Below are 19,787 nucleotides of genomic sequence, written 5' to 3' on the forward strand. Positions count from 1 at the left end.
AAAAAAATAGGAAAAATCGTGTTTGTGAATTGTGATCAAAACCACAAAAACCAGTTTGTGATCAGCTTTTATCATAACCACACAAATGAGTCCTTTCATTTGTTCTCATCTTCCAAAGGTCTCTCTTGAATTGCAAAAACATTTTTACAAAACTGTTGCTAGGGGATAAATAACTCTCTGAGAGCAGGAAGCAATAATAAATGATTCCACTCACTAATTACATCCTTTCCATTTTTTCTATCTGTAGAAACATCTCTATACACACATATAGATAGACGACAAAAGGGGCATCTGAGATTGAGACGTGGAACCACCTTTGAATCTTTGCATCAAGTCTTCTTTGTCATCTTTTTGATTTCCATCACCGCCTGCAGGAATTTCACAAACTAATTTTAGCAATCATCTATGATACCCTTCTACTCAAAATTATCACTTTGGTGTGCCTATTCAAAGTAGGAACCAATGGGATTTCAGCTACCAAAACACTTCTTCAGTCTTGGTACTGATATGTCATAGTAGCAGAGATAGTGTGTCTGAAGTGGTTATGAGCCTAAGGTTATATATGCACACACTCACCAAAAATTAGGCTACTTAAGTCTCTCTACCTCGCACCCATTACTGACTCTGGTATTGGTAGTGCAAAGAAGCTATTCAACTGTCGAAAAGGAGATTCTCGTTTTTACTATCAACGGAGGAGATACCTATGAGTCTATGACATTGATACAAGAAAACTCTTAACATTGGGTCCATATCAATTGCAATTTGTGTTAAAATGTACCACACTTCCTGTACAGGCTTAGAGTACAAGTAATACAAGACTAGCTGTGTAACTCATTGGGGACTGAAACCTTCTGAGCCTCAATAGAAACAGAGTAAAGAAATGCAATCAGAAACTCAAAGAAAAAAGCAGCATATACATATCTTTGATGATTAAACCCTTGAGTAATGAAATCATATATACACATGTGAAAGATGTATTCTTTTACCTATACTCGAATTGCGGCTGCTTTTCGGTTTCGAGTCACAGTTGGGAAAAACAACTTCAGCTACAAATAAAAGGAATTAAACTATATATATCAGTAAAAGCGACAGTAAAATATTATGAGCACAACATCTAAACTTACTTGACAGTTAAATTCATGAGCATAGCATCTAAACTTACTTCAGTAGTACAAGAGACTTGTATCTTTTCCGCGGAATATCTTTGCAATATATTTTCCACCTTCTTTAAGAACATAGGTTACAATCGTTAAGCCCTGTCAAAAAAAGGTTTGTTTGTTATTTGTTAGTAGTCATGATCATATACTTCAAGTTACTGCTAATTTTTGTACTAACACGACACACACTTGTAACAGAATCAAGCAACTTACCGCTAGAATGAGTTGGGACTGGACAAATTCATCCATGTCATGCAAACCGGTAACTGCGAACCAAATTGTTAAACGTGTGATTGTGAGAGCATATGGTAAAAATTGAACGGCGAAACAGACATTGTATATGCTGTTTTACCATCTGGAGCACCATCACAGACAACCAGGTCCGCTTTACAGCCGTCAAAGTGTCTAATGACATTGAGATAAAACGAAAACGGGTAAGCCAGAGAAACAAAGACAACTCCAAGCATACCCAAGGATATAGAAAATATATATATATATATATATATATATATTGAAAAATCTAGTATGAGATAGGAATCAAGAAATTTTACCACTTGAGCAGTCCGGGCATAAGTCATGTCCCCTTGAACCTGGATAACACCTTCAATTGGAGCCATAGACTGCAAATCTATGGCCACTATAAGAGGAATTAAGATCTCCTTCTCTTGGTAGCGTTTCAGCAACAACAAATCATTTCAACAAGTGAGTTACTAAACTAGCACAATTAAACAATGAAGAGAAAGGATATGTTGAAGAGAAACAGAGTGTAATAAATTAAGCAATATGAAACTTACTTTGACTCAGCTGACGTCTTTGCAGGAATATATATATAAAGGAAGACTCGAGACCTACAAATGAAGTGCACTGATAGGACTCAGAACGTGTTAATTTTGATTCTATCCACTAGAAAAGGAGGAGCAAGCAATAAACTAAGAAGAAAAAAAAACACCAAAGAACCTTTAGAAATGAATTTTCATTGAGCATCCCCCTGCTCTCCCAAGTCAAAATCCCCATGCCAATCAATTTCTGTTTTCCTCTATTTAAATCCAACTAAACTAATCGATCTAAGTTGTCAGCTAAAGTGAGATTGCAATTCAATTAACACTCCTATGCAAAAAGATCACCGCAGTGATAAGATAAGCCCTAATAATCTCAATAGCTCTATTTCAAGCTTTAGTAGACTTTCCAAACATTTTTTTTTTCTTTCTTCTATGCAAAAGTACTGCATTCGTTCAATTAAATAGGTTTTGGCTAATATCTATCTCTTCAGATCAGAATTTGGAGACTGTGTATGAGGGCTCATGTGAGACTATTTCACTGAACATGTAATCCAAATGGGAAAAAAAAAAAAAAAAAAAAAAAAGAATTCAGAGATCACCTTCAAAAATGTTGAATTCTTCATCAATTTGAAGAAGCAAATTCTGTAAGGCAGACAATTCGGAGATTAGCTCGATACACAATAAGGATACCGCCACGTTACTGCACAAAATGAAGCAGCTCTCGCTAACTAAAAAGAAATCAACTAGTCAGTCACTGACTATTTCACTGAACAAATAAAAATTCAATGAAATCTAGAAGAATTTATTAAGTACAGGAGGTTTTGTTTTCCTTCGGTTAACTCTTTGGTTCAACCGAACCGAACCGAAATAACCGAGAACCAAGCACTTCACCCTCCTCTTTGATAAAAAAAAAAACATTATTGGGTGTCAAAGAAGCCTTGGTTGACCGATGTTGTGATATTGTCTACTCGATTGAATGGCACATTATAATCTTCCCTTAATCAACATTATCCCAATCTTCACATATTCTGATTGTTTTGATAGTTTCACAGGTTTCAAGAGACTGGTTTTGTTAGTGTTGTCACTAAACAATGATGACAAATGTATTAGAAATACCTAAGTCCAAAATAAAACCACATACAAAAATTTTAAACATGTTCGTTGTACTGTATGTTCAAATATTTTTGTAACTGATTTTGTCAAATTTCTCATAAACGCTTAAATAGTTAAATTCCTTTTCTATTTCTTTTTAGTTAGACATATCCATTATCATCATATGCAAGTATAACATTAACTTAAGACCGAGAGACTCAACATCTCCCTTTATACACTTATCCCCCTTAAGGACAATTCCTTGATTTTGGGCCTAGTGTGTTTATTTTCCACTCTTTTATTTGATTTAAATAATGACATTTTTATTAACTCATAGAGATGATTTCATTTTTTTTGGGACCATTCATAGAGAGAGATGATATAGACCGTAACAACAGTAGACACATTGTACATTGTGTCACAGTAAAATGTTAACATAACGACAAATGGATCAATATAATATGGACCGAAATTGTTGACACGTAACAGCGATATCCAAAGAAATTTATATTCTAACTGAATATCAAACCGTTAACAACATTGAAAACAGTTATTAAAATAAAATAAAATGTGTATATATATCACTAAATGTGTATATATATCACTAAATAAAATAATGGATTTCAGGAAAAACTAATGTAAATTTAAGAAACAACATCAACACAAAAATCATATCACTAAATTTTCATTTATAATATTGATGGTATTATATATTTCTATAAGGTTTTCAAAAAAAAATTCTTTCTTTTTTTATTGAATTGTGTTTAAAATTATATTATATTCTCATATCACTTCGTCATAATAATATTTGTTTATGAGTAATATAAATCTCAATAATTGTTATGATGCCTTGTTACCTTTTACAATAATTTGTTGTACAATATCTTATACTTAAAATACATACAAATTATAAGTAGAATTGTCTGATTCATCATGATTTTTTATTTGATTTTTCTAACTAGAATTTAGACTTTTTACTATATTTTTTTTTTTATTCTCAAGTTTTTGTTTTGATGGTTGTGTTTTTTAAACTTACAATTATATATATTTATGAAGTTTTAGCTTTATTTATTATTATTTTTTTGAGATAATTTTTAGTTTTATTTTTTACTATATATTTTTAAATAATTTTATAATATATAATTCTAAATTTAAAATTTAATAACGTGTTTTGAAATAATTCAAGGGGTCTGAACGTCTCTCTCCAAAATAAAGCCGTTACGGAGTTTCCAATTAAAAACCCTAAATTGAGACTCTACTGGCTTTATAAAACCCCCAAATCACATTCCTCTGTTATGTTTTTAATTACTGAGTTTGAATGCAAAAGAACCCAGTTACTTGTTACTTTGGAGTTTGTATTTGATCTGACTGTTGTTATTCGCTATGTTGTAATGATAGACTTCTGAGAGAACCTTGGATGCACCTGACATTGTGGATGATTTCTACCTCAACTTGCTTGACTGGGGAAGTGAAAATGTCTTAGCCATAGCCTTGGACCACACTGTATACTTATGGGATGCTTCCACTGGTTCTACTTCTGAGCTTGTCACCGTTGATGAAGAGAAAGGACCTGTCACAAGTATCAACTGGGCGCCTGATGGTCGTCATGTTGCTATTGGACTCAACAACTCTGAAGTGCAGCTCTGGGATTCTGCTTCCAACCGTCAAGTAATTACTCAAATTTCTCTTCTGGTTAGATATCATAACCTGGTTGTCATGTTTTAACGACCCTGATGTGTTTATCATATTTCTGCAGCTGAGAACATTGAATGGTTGCCACCAATCAAGAGTAGGATCATTGGCATGGAATAATCACATCCTGACTACTGGAGGAATGGACGGGCAGATTGTCAACAACGATGTACGAATCAGATCACATATTGTGGAAACTTACAGAGGTCACTCTCAAGAGGTTTGTGGTCTGAAGTGGTCAGGATCTGGACAGCAACTAGCGAGTGGTGGCAACGACAATGTGGTGCACATATGGGATCGCTCTGTCGCCTCCTCAAACTCAACCACGCAATGGCTACACAGGGTTGAGGAACATACATCTGCAGTAAAAGCTCTTGCCTGGTGCCCTTTCCAAGCGAACTTGCTTGCAACTGGGGGTGGTGGAGGAGACAGGACCATCAAGTTCTGGAATACTCACACCGGAGCTTGCCTGAATTTAGTAGACACTGGTTCCCAAGTTTGTTCGTTGTTATGGAGCAAGAATGAAAGAGAGTTGCTTAGTTCACATGGGTTTACACAGAATCAGCTTACACTTTGGAAGTACCCATCCATGGTGAAAATGGCTGAGCTCACTGGGTCATACATCAAGAGTCCTATATATGGCTCAGGTAAATATAAATAAAATCTTCTTTATCTTTAGCTGCCAAGTAGCTTTGTGTTGTGAGGTCTTTGGTCCTAAAGTTGTGTTGTTTGTTGTATTTTTTTACAGAGTCCGGATCGGATGGTTGTACCGTGGCTTCAGCAGCAGGAGACGAGACTCTGAGATTTTGGAATGTTTTTGGAGTACCAGAGACCACCAAAAAAGTTGCTCCAAAAGCTGCTCCGGAGCCATTTTCTCATGTGAATCGTATTCGTTGAAATTGTGAAGACTAACAACGAGAAGGAAACCCATCGACAGTTGTGTTAATACAGAAGCCAAAAGAATCATCTTTTTTTTTTCGGATTCATTCTTCATGAACTGTATTGAGAAGAAAGGTGTAGTTGTACAATTTTATATCTGTGAATTGTTGAGTCAAACTTAATTGCTTTGCACAATGCTGAATAGAAAGATTTTATTTTACATGTGTCAGATGATACAAGAATTATTTATGTACACTTTATCTGGTTAGAAAGATTCATCAATCTCCTTTCGGAAAGTCTATAGCTTGAATTGGAGCTTCTGAGATTATTAATTATGGTTTATTTTTATCACTGCAGTGTTCTTTTTGCATAGGAGTGTGATAACTCACTTAGCTGACAACTTAGATTCGATTAGTGTAGTAGTTGTTAAACAGGGGGAAAACAGAAATTGATAGGCATGGGGAATCTGACTTGGGAGAGCAGGGGATGCTCTAGAAAAGGTTCTTTGCTTGTTCCTTGATTCGTAGTGGATATCAGTAAGAGAACACGTTCTGACTCTTATCACTTCACTTAATTTCTAGGTCTTGAGTCGTTAATTGTATCTTCCTGCAAAGTCGTCAGCTGAGTCAAAAAAGTAAGTTTCATATTGCTTAATTTATAACACTCTGTTTTCTCTTTAATTGTTTAATGTGCTTGCTAGCTCACTAACTCACTTGTTGAGAATGATTTGTTGTTGCTGAAACGATATGCAGAGAAGGAGATCTTACTCTTATAGTGGCCATAGATTTGCAGCCTATGGCTCCAATTGAAGGTGTTATCCAGGTTCAAGGGGACATAACTTGCACGGCATCCTGACCAAGATGATGATGAGTCTGGAAGGGTTGAGGATGCCGTTCAAACTGCAAACAAGATGATGACTTCTTAACTCCACAGGATTACTTAACTGTTTTTCTAGTTACTTCTGTTGACCTCTAGCTTAGGTTTCTTTTGCTTTTACATTGATTCTTTTGGCTTTCGTATTTCATTAACTATGTAGTTCGAGTACTTAACTTTCATCAGTGTGTAAACAAATAAAAGACAAGTGTCATCAACTGGAGGATGAATGAAAGAATGGAAAGTCATTCACATTTCTATCATTAGCAACAGAGCTTCAGTGCATTTTTTTTGTTTTGGCTTGATCTGATCATGTTCCACAATTTCCTTACACTTTTTTTTTTTGTAATTATCTTTACTGTTAAAATGAGAAATGTTATGTGATGCATGGCCAATTCTATATAAACTTGTCGGATATGCTTTTTAATCGTTTGATTAGTTACTTTTGTGATGTCTTTCACTGAGGATTCTGCTGAATCTGGTACGTGCTTGTCCTTGTTTATATCAGTTTGTTTCAAATATATTTACTTCTCATACACACATCACACATGTATATTGGAGCGAATGGTTGCAGTTATAGACTACCACATGTGTCACAGATGATATGTGTTCGTGGTGACTGGTGAGGATGATGGTGGATATAGAGATGATGAGGACTGAGAAGGAAAGAGAGAGAACCCTTTTTGAAACAGAGTCAGAGAGACGGTGGATTTTCCCGGAGGTGAGTGTTTGCATAGTGTTTATATTGGTGGTTCCGATCGATTTGCTTCATGACGAAGTTATACTCATATTTGCATAGTGTTTGCTGTTTAGTAGTTAACTGTTGCTTGATTCATATCCCAAGTGTTGGTTTATTGCATAACGCTACTCAATGCTTGTACGTTATTAATGCTGACAGAACCACGGACCGTATACATAGTTTGGAATGTGATAGATTTCTTTCTGGAGATCAACAACTTACTAGGTTCTAGCCTTTTGTATATATGACAGTTTAGTGAAGCATGGTTGTTAATATGTTAGTTTAAATGTTTGTTGGTAGCATATAGACCCTGAAAATTGGAACTATGTGGGTAATATTTACATGTAACATTGGGTTGTAGAACTGTTTTGGTTGCTGAATTATAATCATGATTGTGAACCTGGCTATTCCATAGTACTTCATTTGTGATGATAGAACCATGATAGATAATTAAAAGTTCATTTTGCAGATATCACACAGTCTAGTATTGTCGTGTCCTAATTTTCATAGAGGCTCGGAAAGTTTTAGTGCCCAATGAGTTACACAGCTAGTACTTGTATTACTTGTTCTCTTGGAAGTGTGGTAGATTTCAACACAATTTGCATTTTGATATGGACCCAATGTTAAAAGTCTTCTTGTATCAAGCTGCTGTTTGTCACAATTTAGTAAAACAATGATGTACACTATACTAAAACAAAAGATTTAGGCTTATCGTTTTGTGTTCATACATATATTGGACAGATCTTCACAGGTCCGACCATGTACAACTGAGTCGGCGTGATTACGTACAGAGGCATAGCATAACCATTAGGCAAGGCCGCCATCTTCCCTAGCTAGAGGCTAAGCCATGCATGTAGACATGTAGTGTCGTCCGTCTCATCATCCCTCCGTACTAATTAATACATCGCATCTCCATGCTTACGGAATTAATTAATCATCATATTTAAAACAATGGACCATATATATGTATCTGTTTGTCTTTTGCTTTGGATTTCTCAATATTCGAACTAATTAATATGGGCATTAATAATATTGCTGTAAAAGACAACTTATGTACTGAGAATTACTATATGTTTGAGGAATTACGGCTTATATTACAAAAAGAAAAGAAAAAGGAGTTATTATGTTTCTTAAGAAACTTGCTACTTTGACATCAAGAAACTAGCTACTTTCAACTTGACTAATCAGTAATTATGGCTTTATAAAAAATGTTACGTCAGTAGTTATTGATAACTGCCCTATGGGTTTTTGCTAATAAAGCAAAGTGTAAGACAGTTGTTTGAAAAAGAAGAGGACAACATGTGTCAAACCATTATTGGTGGAAACCACAAATGAAAAAGAGACACGTGTTTACGAGGTAGTGTTTTGTCGCGTCTTCACCTTACAACTCCGTCTTGTTCCTTCCCTCCCATAAAGATAACCCAAAACCCAAAGAGAGAGAGAGATCTATAAATGAGAAGAAACCCTAATCCCAAAGCAGCTAGCTAGAAATCTCACAAAAAAACACATCATCACTCGCCGTCCGTTGAATCATGGTCGTCCCTCTTAGTTCTCTTCCTCCATCTCGTGGTTAGTAGATCTCTCAAACCAATCTCAAATTTTCACTTACATAGTTACATTTTACCCATCAAAGTTTTGTTTTTCTGGATAAAAATCTCATTTTTTTTTTGTTGTTTATTGGTGTTGATGGGTTGTTTGGCAGAAGGGTTTTACGCAATAAACAACCAGTTTCTAGCAAATGGACCAAAAGGGTTTATGGAGTTCAAGATGCTAGAGAACGAAGACATGTACGTTCGGATTGATTTTCCCGGCGTTCCAAAAGATGGTGTTAGGGTTTTTCTTGACCAGTCCAAGAAAGCTGTTTGTATCTTCGCCGACGCACCAAAGGAACACAAATACGACTTCTCTTCCCGGAACTACGGTACCACCACCGGACTCGTCTGCAGATGCTGTGAAATTTCCGGCTTCATTTCCCTCATGTCCGACGGTGTTCTTAGGCTTCTCCTCACCAAGACCAACATCACTCCTCAACGCTCCTCCTGCATCTGTATGTTTTTACCCTTTCTCTTTCTTTATTTTAAATTACATTTATGTTGATAATAAACTCTTTTGGTTACTAACAAAAACTCTTGAATTAATTTTATGTGTTTTCTACAGCGTTTCTTGCTGGCCCAGATTTCCGAGAAGGTATTTTTAATTTTGTTCGATATGATCTGTCGTTTTCACCAAACTTTCTATTTTGATATATCGTCTCTGAGAACATTACAAAGTCTTCATTATTTTTGGTCAAAAAAAGTCTTAATTTTTCCTTCACTAACGTTTGAAAATGTTCTCTCTCTCTATCTGTGGGTCATAGATCTCCGTGGCGATGGTCCTCACAGATTCCCCCATGGCACAGATCCTCATGGTATATTCACATTTCTTACCCATACATATTTGTTGTATATATTGTAATAGTGTTTGGCTGGTCTAAAAATAAGAATATTTGTTGTTGTTTATGATATATATATGTGGAGCAGACCCGACGTTAACGGGTCGGGTATTGATGCCACACCCATGTGTGAACTACGGATCTGATATGGCTTATGAGTCCAAACAGCTTCAAAACGGTGGTCTCTTCGTGCGTGTAGACATGCCGGGCGTTCCCAAAGAGAACTTCACCGTCTCAGTCGTGAATGGGAGAGTGAGGGTGACTGGTGAAGCTCCTGCTCTTGGCCATGACTCAAGTGGACGTTTCTACTCTGGGGACGTAGCTATGCTCTCCACTCCTGTCGTCGACATTCCCATCCGTAAGATCAAGACCATTGCCAAGAACGGTGTGATCCGTTTAATCATCCCTCCGGTTTGATATTTCATCATAATGATGATGAAGCTATGTTTTCTGTTCCTTTAAATTCGTGACCTTTTGTGGACTTTCTTTAAGGATTATGGTCATTATTTTGAGTTAGCTTATGTTATCAACTTTGGATATGTTTTATTAAAAAGACAATCTTTTTTTTTGTGTCAAATATTTGGTAAACCTTTGGGTCGTCTTCTTAAAATTGTTACCATTAAAGGTCTATTGATTTGTAAAATGATACTCCAACAATTACAAAATTGTTGTCAAATAATCAACAATAAGACAGTATACGTAACGTGTAGACAACAAATACGATGCGAAATTAAAATAATTCTTCAAGTGTGAAACCAAATAAGATTGGACGGCTGTGATTTCTGCAAGTGATAATATGTACCGTCGGATTCACTTTCAGGTTTTTAAAACATTTCGTCGAAAGGTCAAAAGGTCAAAACTAAGCATGCCACGTCAGCTAAGAAGTTTAGATATTTTCCCTTTGTTGCCTTCTTCTTCCATATAAAGTTCCAGAAACTACTACTAAACCCAAAAACCCTAAAGCACTGAAAAGCTTGACTCTTGACTCTTTGTTGAACTCTCATCATGGCCATGGCCGTTCCTCTAAGTCCTCAACCTCAATCTCCAGGTATTACGATTCTTTTCTCAAATCTCATTCCCATTTTTCACTTTTTACGTCGCCGATTCGAGCTTTCATTTCTCTGATTTGTATTTCTCTCTTTTGATGTTGATAAAAAGCAGAAGGCTTTTACGCAATCAACAACCAGTTTCTAACAGATGGGCCAAAAGGGTTCTCTGAGTTCACGATGCTGGAGAACGCAGACTTGTTCGCGAGGATGGATTTGCCTGGAGTTCCTGAAGAAGGCGTGAGTGTTTCTCTTGAGCCGTCGAAGAAAGCTGTGGTTGTTTACGCCGAAGCACCAAGGTTCACAAACACGACTCCACTGACCGTCGATACCTTACTATGACTGGACTTGTCTGCAGATGCTGTGAGATCTCAAGGGTCACCGCTCACATGTCCGATGGTGTTCTTAGATTTCTCCTCTCTAAGACTCCCATCTTTCCACAACGCTCTTCTTGCATCGGTAAAATACCCATTTCCTTTTTTTTCCTCTATGTTGATTTATTGTTGGCCGATAAGCTTCTGATAAGAAGTTGATGTTTTGATTTTGACAGCATTTCTTCGTGGCCGGGGTCTCCCACAAGGTATTTTAATTTCCATTTTTATTCAGATACTTTCTAAATCTAAAAGTCCGTCTTTTCCTACACAAACTTTTGGAAATTGGTTTACTCATGTTTATATGTTTGTTAGATCTCCGTGGCAGTGGCACTCACAGATTTCCCCATGGCCGCATTGGCACCGATCCAAATGGTATTCTCCTCTGCCACCTTATTGTTGTTATTATTATTATATTAGTACTGAGATTGGGTGTTTAAAAACAGAGTATTTGTGTTGTATCATGCATGTATGTGTGGATCAGACCCGGCGTTAACCGGTCCGGTATTGCAGCCACATCCATGGGTGACCCCAATATCGGTCATGGCTTATGAGTCGAAGCAGCTCCAAAACGGCAAACTGTACGTCCGCGTAGACATGCCGGGAGTTCCAAAAGAGAACTTCACTGTCTCTGTCACGAATGGGCGAGTGAAGGTGACTGGTGAAGCTCCTGCTGTTAGCCACGACTCAGGTGGCCGTTTCTACTCTGGTGAAGTGGCTATGCTCTCTGCTCCGGTTGACATTCCCAGCCATCGGGTCAAAACCATCGCCAAGAACGGTGTGATTCGCCTCCTCATACCTCCAGTTTGATCATTTCGTGATGGATCTTTGAGTTTGTGGATTTGTCTTTTCTAGAGTGGACCCTTTTTTCTGGGATTGTGTCGTTTGTTTTGTGGATCATTTCGTTTGATGTTTTTTCAGTACTTTGGATGATGTCTCAACAACAAAACATATTTTCAGTACTTTATGATTCCTCTCATTTGTTTATCATTTTCCAAAGGTCTTTGTTGAATTGCAAAGCATTTTTACAAAACCTTTGCTATGGGTATCAAATATAGGGGACAGAAATATGACTCTTAGAGCAGGAAACAATAATAAAGGTTCCACCATCAAACTCACTACACATCCTTTCTGCTTTTCTATCTGTAAAAACATCTCTATACACACCTATAGATAGACGACAAAAGGGGCTTTTGAGACGTGGAACCACCTTTAAAATCTTTGCATCAAGTCTTCTTTGTCATCCTTTAGATTTCCATCACCGCCTGCAGAAATTTCACAACTAATTTTAGCAATCATCTATGATACCCTTCTACTCAAAATTATCACTTTGGTGTGCCTATTCAACGTAGGAACCAACGGGATTTCAGCTACCAAAACAGTTCTTTAACTTCACTCTTAGTTCTGATATGTCATTGTAGCAGAAATATTAGTGTGCCTGAAGTGGTTATGAGCCTAAGGTTATATATGCACACACTCACCAAAAATAAGGCTATTTAAGTCTCTCTACCTCACACCCATTACTAACTCTGGTATTGGTAGTGCGAAGTAGATATTCCACTGTCGAAAAGAAGATTCTAGTTTTTACTATCAACTGGGGAGAGACCTATGAGTCTATGACATTGATACAAGAAAACTCTTAACATTGGGTCCATATCAAATGCAATTTGTGTTTAAATCTACCACACTTCCTGTACAGGCTTAGAGAACAAGCAATACAAGACTAGCTGCGTAACTCATTGGGCACTGAATCCTTCCGAGACTCTGTTTCTATTAGGAAAGGACAATAGACTTTGATGTCTGCAAAACGAACTCTTAACTATCTACCATGATTCTATCAGCACAAATGAAATTAATATGAAGTAGACAGGTTCACAATCGCCTACACAATTTCACAAACGAATTACTAGATCATTCAATTGTATACTCTTTTCTGATGACCATCAGTTTGCTTTGCTTGTTCCACTTGGAACCAATGGGATTATCAGCAACCAAAACAGTTCTCCAACCCAATGTTGAAACAAAAATAATACCCACATAGTTCCAACTTTCAGGGTCTAAATGCTACCATCAAACATTCAAACTAACAAACAACCATGCTTCACTAAACTTTCATACATACTAAAGGCTATGACCTGGTAAACCATTGTCTATTGATTCTTAGATCCCCAGTTATCTATCACACTCCAAGGATCAAGTAGCACTATGAAATAAAACAACACTGAGGATAGGAATCAAGCAACAGTAAGTACTAATATGTACAAACACTAAAAAAAGCAGAACCACCAACGTAATCAAAAGACTCACCGCCGGGAAAAACCACCGTCTCTCTGGCTCTGTTTCATGAAAAGGGCTCTCTCTCTTTCCTTCTCAACCCTCTCCCTCTTCAACCTTTCTTCTCTCAGCTCCATCAAGCTCTTCTTCCCACCACTCATCTTCTTCTTCTTCTTCTTAGCTTCATCACCTCTATATCCACCATCATCCTCACCACGAACACTATCATCTTCATCATCATTACGTTTCTCAAGATACCAAGGACGCTTCACACCTTTACCAGCAACACCATACCCCAATCTATACTTCTCCTCATCTGGATCACCCGCCCTCGCTGCAGCATCCTTGGCAGAAGCTCTCGCCGTCGCAGCCGCTTCTTTCCTCATTTTTTTCCTTCTCTGATCTTCCTCCTCCGCAGGCTTATCGTTCTTGGGGATCTCAATCGGATCAAAGATCCTAATCCCTTCGAACAGATTAATATGACCAGTCTTAGGCTCCTCCGGTTCAACACTCTCCACAACAACAGCGGTGGATTTAACAGCAGCAGCCACCACCGCCTCGTCCTTACCCTTGTCTGCCTCCGGAGAAGCTCGTTTGAGAGGCGCTAAGCCACGGACGTTACGAAGCACCTCGAGACGAGACTCAGCATCCCGTTTTCTAGCTTCCTCGCGTTTGATCTGCTCTTCTCTAGCGGCAGCTTCTTCGTCCTTTCGGACTTTTTCTCGGTTGTCGAAGTTGTAAACGTTCCATCGCTTCTGTGGAAGAATGTTCAAACCACCGTGACCTCCCATGGCTGGGCTAAAGCTCCCAACTTTGGTGAATTTTGTGAATTTCGAAACCCTTCAACCAAATTATTATGCTTCTCAACAATTTGAACTTCCAAAACGATTGAAAAATTGAAAACTGAATTGAACGAAGAGATGGGGTTGAGAAGATCTTCAAATCGAATTGAAAAATTAGGTTTAGCAACGCCGAGAATAATTAATAAACTTGATCGGGATTGACTTTGAGGCCCATTACGTGATATTTTGACAACTATAGGCCCAATAAGTCCTCCTTTTTTTTATGTTATTGGTCTCTCTCTCATAGAACATGACCAGATTAAGCCAAAGTAAATGGCACTGAAGCTCTCTGTTTCTAATGATACAAGTATGAATGACCTTCCATTCTTTCATTCATCCTTCAATTGATGACACTTTTATTTTATTTGTTTGTTTACAAACTGATGAAAGTCAAGTACTCGAACTAACATAATTAATGAAACCAATCAGGTAACATAGTTAATGAAATATGAAAGCCAAAAGAATCAATGTAAAAGTAAAAGAAACCTAACCGGTTAGCTCAACAGAAGTATAACTAGAAAAACAATTCAGTAACCTTGTGGACTTTAGAAGTCATCATCTTGTTTGCAGTTTCAACGGCATCCTCCACCCTTCCATACTCAACATATGCACGAATCATTGCTTTATAAGTTTCATCATCTGGCAAGACTTCTTCTTTCACCATATCATCAAATAAACTCTCAGCCTCGGACAGCCTCCCATTCTGACACAACCTTGTAATAAGGTTCCTGTATACTCCCACAATCACCGAGTTGTACTTAACCTTTTCCTTGGCCTTGGTGAAGATGTCCATCGCATCGCTGAACCGTCCCAGCTCGAAACACTCGTTCACCATCATATTAAGAGCATCTGCTGCATCTTCCCAAATGTAGCACAAGTCGTAATAGTCAAGCATATACTCGAACAATGCCCAGGCCTGTGTTTTCCTGCCGTACTTGAGTTGAGCAGCAGTTTCAAATACACATTGCCCACAGTTGCATTTTCTGTCAAGCCGTTCTTGTTCAACGTCACTGAGCTCCTGTATAGATCCATAGCCTCCTCATCCTTGCCTTGCTTGAACAAATACTCTACGAATACTGATTCCAGGATGGCGATTTCATTGCGTATGGAACAAGTCTTGAAGTCGTCCCGGAGCTCATAGGCCATGTCGAGATTCCCCTGTTCCAAGTAGCCACGAATAAGATTCATGTACATCCCTGGCTTTTGGAAATTAGACAATTCAGCTCTTCCTTTCAACAAGAGATCCAGAGCTTGGTCCATCATCCCGGCATCGACCATGGCTTTGGTCAAGATGTCGTACGTGTTGTCGTCCGGAGAAGGTTTGTTGGCGAGGAGGTGGGAGTATAGTTGAAGAGCGTCATCAAGGCGGCCTTGCTCGCAGAGGGATTTGATGACGAAATTGCAGCAAGCGATGTCTGGTCTAATCTTGGTTTTGTTGAAAAAGAAATCGAACAGATCCACGACGTCGTCGGACCGCCCAGCGTTGCACATGGCTCCGATGATGGTTTTGCTGGTTAAGGTGGCTGTTTGAGGATACACCTTCTTCCTGGCAGCTAAACGGGCGTGCTTGGCTGCAACATCCAGATCCGAGATGTCGTTGATCAGGAACCTGACTCGACTAAGCAGTGATGATGGACCCCTAAAAGTGGGTCGTTGCTTCAGAGGAAGATCCCTCCCAATCGGATACGGTTTTGATGAAAACATCATCTCCTCTGGAGGATGAAGCGGCGGCTGCTTGACATCGCCGGCGAAGACATTATTAACCTTACTTTTTCCACACGCAAACATGTAAAGGAAATTCGGCGCCTCATATAAAGCTTTTTAGGCCCGTTTACGTGATATAAGGCCCAATAAATCTGCTTTATAAAGTGAATGGCAAACGTCAACAACAGTGGTAAGATGTGTTTCTTGTGCTCTTTGCTTCGTTGGAAACCTCTAAAGAAATGGCGAGACTAGAGGAGGCATTACTGATCAAAGATTTTATATGTGATGAGGTTCGCTTTGAGATAAAAATTTGAATAGATATGATTCGATGATACATTTATTACGTTCACAATGCAAACACATTACACAAATCCTTGGAACTAATTGAGAACTGAAACAGAGGCTATGAATTATACACTCCTTCTTTATGTGATCTATTGGCATATCAACGATTGCTTATGTTGTAACACCATTGTCTTGTATTATATGGTCAAGCTACAGAAACACAGAACCTTGAATAAAAGTGTGAAATGATAGAAATTAAAATAAAAACAATGAACCTTGAAACGGATCAAGGAACAAAGTATATTAAGGAATCCATTAATTAACTCCAACGATGCACAGATTTATCCAAAAAGAAAAAAAAAGTCTAATAAAAAGACCCTAATTAAAATCCCCAATTTGTTTTTTAGTCTTCTTCAATTCCCAAACCAAACCAAACCAAGAAAATACAAGCCCTGATCAGCTACGGAGCTACCACAACCAATTTTACAACAAAATCCCGATCGAGAATTGGCAAACCCGATCAACTGACATCGTCCTTGTTGTTGTTGGGTTTGCGATAATTCTCCTCGATGTGCTTGGCGATGACGAGACCAGTGTTGGTGAGCTTCTTAATATTGGGAACGTTGTAATTCTGGGCAACGTATACGCCATAACCCGTTCCAATCATGAACAAGAACAAGGTCTTCCCTATGCCCATCCTCTCTCTCTCTCTCTACTCCCCGGTTCTTCTTCTTCTTCAGATTTTCAGGGTCGACGGGTTCATCGGGTGGGTTTGTTTATGCAAAAATATTCAAAATGGGCTGCTTCTTGTTTCTAATGGGCCTATACTAAAGCCTTAAAAGCGACACGCTCAATTTCCATTTGTTACCCTTCGTTCGTTTAGTCTAGGTGCCAACAGTTTTAAGGGGTAAATGTGTCATATCGTATGCAGAAACGTGATCCCGGCATATCGGTTCTATTTTATCATCTTGTAGAAGCGCGACTCTAATGTGCACAGGTCTATCTACACCGTCAGTATCTATAGACGGTTGAGATTTCTACTCCAGTAAATTGCTAATTATCTACCGTCAGATTTTCACTTAACAGATTAAGCAATACCACGTCAGCTGAGGTGTTCAGATGTTGCCATACACCATCTGTAGATAATCTCTTGCTTAATTGCTTTTTCTTTCATATTCTTTCGTTAATTTGTTGTTGTTATCTTCAACGATAGCGTTGTGAGCTCTGGGGAAAAGTGTGTGATCGCAGAAAAAAGCTTCGTTCTTTGTAATCTACAGGTTTGATCATTGGGTTTTACCCTCTATATTTGGTTTGATTGCGCATCTCGTACTTCGTTTAGATTACTTAAAGGTTGCGTTTTTAGGTTGATCAATCGATGTAGGTTCGTCTGTGTCTGTGTCAGGGTTTTGGGGAGTTTTCTATGTCTGATACAAAACGGTTCTCTGGATTTCGTGTATTTTTTTTTTGGGATTTTAGATATTAGTCTCGGAACTGTTGTGAATCGTGGCATGTGGAACATGATCGAGTGATAGATAGATGAAATCTTGTGTTTAGTACTTAAATTTGAGGTTTTGAGTTTATTTTTGGGAACCGATGATTCGATTTTAAGTGTTGAGTTTGTTTGTTGATGGTTGTCTGATGATTGGTGGAGTCACCTATTTCTTATGTATGTGTAGGCGTGGAAGGAATGGCAAAAAGCTCGTTCAAGCAAGAGCATGAGTTAGGTTTGGATCCTAATTTTTTGTTCTTGATTTGATGTTTGATACTTGAAACCTTGCTTTGATCTAATATGATCCTGTTTTTGAACCTTCAGAGAAGAGAAGGGCAGAGGCTGCTCGGATTAGAGAGAAATATCCAGATAGAATTCCGGTGAGAGCTCTATATATTGATACACTATACATATTCAAAGTTTTCTGTGATTAGCATATTGTCCCCTTTTCTTTGCTCGGACCAATCATTTGTGTTTCACTGAGTTTATGCAGTTTTAAGTTGTTGTGTTTCCCCTTTTTGTGGCTCTATCCTTTCACATTGTTTGTTTCTCTCTTGGTTTTGTAGATAGCATCTGGCTTTTTAAGTGTCCATCCGACTAACAGTTGGTTATCATGCTTGTCACATATGTTTGCCACTATATCAAACTACACCATGGAGTTGTTTAAATTGCAGTGTATGACAACATTAGGACTTTGAATTTTATAGTTCTTTTTTGGAATCTGATTTTCTGAATCTCGATTCTTATTAAGTGCTTGCTTGGTCATCCTTACGGCTTAACAAGTAGATTTGCATATTTCATGTGGCTAAGTGCTTTATGATTAATATGTGGTAAAAATGACACTTTTATTGATGATAGCCACACATTTGTATTTTGGTGGGATCCAGGTGATTGTTGAGAAGGCTGAGAAGAGTGATATACCAACCATCGACAAGAAAAAGTAAGTCTATTAATAGGGGATCTGTTTCCTTTTCATTCGGACCTGACTTGTGATTGATGACTAAGCTTCTTCTGGATTTCAAATTTGCAGATACTTAGTCCCAGCTGATCTGACAGTGGGGCAATTTGTGTATGTCATCCGCAAAAGAATCAAACTGAGTGCAGAAAAGGCTATCTTCATATTTGTGGACAATGTTCTTCCTCCAACAGGTAAACAGATAGATCTCCTGTGTTATCTAAAGAGTTCTATCCTCGATACAAGCAACACGAGCATGAATGATAAATACACGTTTTACAAAATGGCTGAATCTGATAACTTCGCAGGTGCCCTCATGTCTTCTGTGTACGAAGAGAAAAAGGATGATGATGGTTTCCTCTATGTCACTTACAGTGGAGAAAACACGTTTGGATTTGGATCTCCATAGATCTCTCTTGCCTGGATATTTCATATAAACCATCTCTATTTCACCGAATATTTCATCTTCTTATTAATTATTAAGCAAGCCACCTATGTACTTCTTCTCTAAGGACCTTTGGTTGGGCGTTGTTAATGTGTACAGTAAACATAAAATAATGTATATAATATCCTTTGCTACTATCTACTTCTCTCAATGATAACCTACTTTTTTAGGAATCCATCTATCACATCTCCTCGGCTCCTCCCTTGACTTAGTTGTGTGTTTTTTTATGTCTTCAATCTATAATCCGACATCACATGTCGTAGGCCATGGCAGTTGCAAATTGCAAGGCCTATAGGAAATGAGAGAAGGTTATATGACCCAACTAAATAGAAGTGCAAGCACAAGGAGACTGTGCCACGTGGCAGACACGGTCAGTACAGGTTGAGGGGTGTGGCCGGTGATGTTAGTAAAGGTCCCACATTGTTGTTGACGGAGAGAGACGGTCGGACCATGCTGCCTTGCTTCTTCTTCTTATTTTACACTTTTCAGTATTGATTTTGTTCGTAGTTTCTAGCTATCGACGATATGCATAATAATTATGATCCTCAAAGATTCTCTCGATCAAGGTCCCCAACCGGTCACGTGGAACATTAGAAACGCGGTAGTGCTTTTACGGATTTTAGACAATTGAAGTGAAGTTGAAGTGAAAGTTGAATGTAAAAGCTTCATAACTTAGAAGAGTGTTTTGTCCAAAGACATCAATGTCAAATAGTGTCATGATAAGGTGGTGATCT

At 38.1% G+C, this 19,787-nt stretch overlaps 6 protein-coding genes, 1 long non-coding RNA gene and 1 pseudogene across 13 annotated transcripts; 4 read left to right on the forward strand and 4 right to left on the reverse strand.

Annotated features, from left to right (window-relative positions):
- Positions 1 to 98: 98 nt before the first annotated feature.
- Positions 99 to 2,717, reverse strand: LOC104718711 (uncharacterized). Of its 5 annotated transcripts, none has more exons than XR_756430.3 (8): positions 2,536 to 2,717; positions 1,952 to 2,005; positions 1,709 to 1,816; positions 1,510 to 1,562; positions 1,371 to 1,423; positions 1,163 to 1,256; positions 987 to 1,046; positions 99 to 368 (listed from the first exon to the last, which is right to left on the reverse strand). It is a non-coding gene; the product is annotated as an uncharacterized LOC104718711 (long non-coding RNA). The 5 variants fall into 5 exon arrangements; XR_756429.2 differs by having other exon boundaries at positions 1,709 to 1,821; positions 2,536 to 2,710; XR_756432.3 differs by having other exon boundaries at positions 1,952 to 2,021; positions 2,536 to 2,708.
- Positions 2,718 to 2,912: 195 nt separating this feature from the next.
- On the forward strand, positions 2,913 to 5,673 carry LOC104720300 (cell division cycle 20.2, cofactor of APC complex-like; annotated as a pseudogene). Its single transcript, XR_015568238.1, has 4 exons — positions 2,913 to 3,002; positions 4,427 to 4,696; positions 4,785 to 5,367; positions 5,471 to 5,673. The product of XR_015568238.1 is annotated as a cell division cycle 20.2, cofactor of APC complex-like (transcript).
- Positions 5,674 to 8,623: 2,950 nt separating this feature from the next.
- Positions 8,624 to 10,219, forward strand: LOC104718713 (putative 57 kDa heat shock protein). The gene is made up of 5 exons (XM_010436503.3): positions 8,624 to 8,780; positions 8,914 to 9,258; positions 9,369 to 9,398; positions 9,568 to 9,618; positions 9,731 to 10,219. Exons 1-5 carry the CDS (start codon positions 8,744 to 8,746, stop codon positions 10,057 to 10,059), a joined length of 792 nt encoding a protein of 263 aa, XP_010434805.1. The 5' UTR covers positions 8,624 to 8,743; the 3' UTR covers positions 10,060 to 10,219.
- A 764-nt stretch (positions 10,220 to 10,983) lies between these two features.
- LOC104720301 (putative 57 kDa heat shock protein) lies at positions 10,984 to 12,320 on the forward strand. The gene is made up of 4 exons (XM_087469392.1): positions 10,984 to 11,147; positions 11,239 to 11,268; positions 11,375 to 11,434; positions 11,544 to 12,320. The coding sequence occupies exons 1-4, from the start codon at positions 11,027 to 11,029 to the stop codon at positions 11,867 to 11,869; spliced, it is 537 nt and encodes a 178-aa protein (XP_087325518.1). The 5' UTR covers positions 10,984 to 11,026; the 3' UTR covers positions 11,870 to 12,320.
- On the reverse strand, positions 12,039 to 14,331 carry LOC104718714 (uncharacterized). 2 transcript variants are annotated; one of them, XM_010436506.3, is made up of 2 exons: positions 13,367 to 14,331; positions 12,039 to 12,324 (listed from the first exon to the last, which is right to left on the reverse strand). In XM_010436506.3, the coding sequence occupies exons 1-2, from the start codon at positions 14,122 to 14,124 to the stop codon at positions 12,318 to 12,320; spliced, it is 765 nt and encodes a 254-aa protein (XP_010434808.2). In that variant the 5' UTR covers positions 14,125 to 14,331; the 3' UTR covers positions 12,039 to 12,317. The 2 variants fall into 2 exon arrangements, with proteins under 2 accessions (XP_010434808.2, XP_019086094.2); XM_019230549.2 differs by lacking the exon at positions 12,039 to 12,324 and having other exon boundaries at positions 13,363 to 14,307.
- A 678-nt stretch (positions 14,332 to 15,009) lies between these two features.
- LOC104720302 (pentatricopeptide repeat-containing protein At3g60980, mitochondrial-like) lies at positions 15,010 to 15,963 on the reverse strand. Its single transcript, XM_087468557.1, has one exon. It carries the CDS (start codon positions 15,961 to 15,963, stop codon positions 15,010 to 15,012), a length of 954 nt encoding a protein of 317 aa, XP_087324683.1.
- Positions 15,964 to 16,500: 537 nt separating this feature from the next.
- LOC147936018 (uncharacterized) lies at positions 16,501 to 16,861 on the reverse strand. The gene has a single exon (XM_087469394.1). It carries the CDS (start codon positions 16,859 to 16,861, stop codon positions 16,685 to 16,687), a length of 177 nt encoding a protein of 58 aa, XP_087325520.1. The 3' UTR covers positions 16,501 to 16,684.
- On the forward strand, positions 16,570 to 19,190 carry LOC104718715 (autophagy-related protein 8f). Its single transcript, XM_010436507.3, has 6 exons — positions 16,570 to 17,441; positions 17,841 to 17,888; positions 17,978 to 18,033; positions 18,541 to 18,593; positions 18,684 to 18,802; positions 18,917 to 19,190. The coding sequence occupies exons 2-6, from the start codon at positions 17,852 to 17,854 to the stop codon at positions 19,015 to 19,017; spliced, it is 366 nt and encodes a 121-aa protein (XP_010434809.1). The 5' UTR covers positions 16,570 to 17,441; positions 17,841 to 17,851; the 3' UTR covers positions 19,018 to 19,190.
- The last annotated feature ends 597 nt before the right edge of the window (positions 19,191 to 19,787 follow it).

This window comes from Camelina sativa, chromosome 10 (assembly GCF_030686135.1).
Source record: "Camelina sativa cultivar CO46 ecotype springtype chromosome 10, ASM3068613v1".
Taxonomy (NCBI): Eukaryota; Viridiplantae; Streptophyta; class Magnoliopsida; order Brassicales; family Brassicaceae; genus Camelina; species Camelina sativa.

What these genes read in the sequence shown, in the direction of transcription:
- LOC104718713 (XM_010436503.3), top strand. Translation starts at nt 8,744, where the DNA reads ATGGTCGTCCCTCTTAGTTCTCTTCCTCCATCTCGTG. An exon ending in TGGCCCAGATTTCCGAGAAG is followed by an intron (nt 9,399 to 9,567) that starts GTATTTTTAATT and finishes TGTGGGTCATAG; the next exon opens with ATCTCCGTGGCGATGGTCCT. An exon ending in CCATGGCACAGATCCTCATG is followed by an intron (nt 9,619 to 9,730) that starts GTATATTCACAT and finishes TATGTGGAGCAG; the next exon opens with ACCCGACGTTAACGGGTCGG.
- LOC104720301 (XM_087469392.1), top strand. Translation starts at nt 11,027, where the DNA reads ATGACTGGACTTGTCTGCAGATGCTGTGAGATCTCAAGGGTCACCGCT. An exon ending in ACAACGCTCTTCTTGCATCG is followed by an intron (nt 11,148 to 11,238) that starts GTAAAATACCCA and finishes TGATTTTGACAG; the next exon opens with CATTTCTTCGTGGCCGGGGT. An exon ending in TGGCCGGGGTCTCCCACAAG is followed by an intron (nt 11,269 to 11,374) that starts GTATTTTAATTT and finishes TATGTTTGTTAG; the next exon opens with ATCTCCGTGGCAGTGGCACT.
- LOC104718714 (XM_010436506.3), bottom strand. Translation starts at nt 14,124, where the DNA reads ATGGGAGGTCACGGTGGTTTGAACATTCTTCCACAGAAGCGATGGAAC.
- LOC104720302 (XM_087468557.1), bottom strand. Translation starts at nt 15,963, where the DNA reads ATGTTTGCGTGTGGAAAAAGTAAGGTTAATAATGTCTTCGCCGGCGAT.
- LOC147936018 (XM_087469394.1), bottom strand. Translation starts at nt 16,861, where the DNA reads ATGGGCATAGGGAAGACCTTGTTCTTGTTCATGATTGGAACGGGTTAT.
- LOC104718715 (XM_010436507.3), top strand. Translation starts at nt 17,852, where the DNA reads ATGGCAAAAAGCTCGTTCAAGCAAGAGCATGAGTTAG. An exon ending in CAAGCAAGAGCATGAGTTAG is followed by an intron (nt 17,889 to 17,977) that starts GTTTGGATCCTA and finishes TTGAACCTTCAG; the next exon opens with AGAAGAGAAGGGCAGAGGCT. An exon ending in AATATCCAGATAGAATTCCG is followed by an intron (nt 18,034 to 18,540) that starts GTGAGAGCTCTA and finishes GGTGGGATCCAG; the next exon opens with GTGATTGTTGAGAAGGCTGA.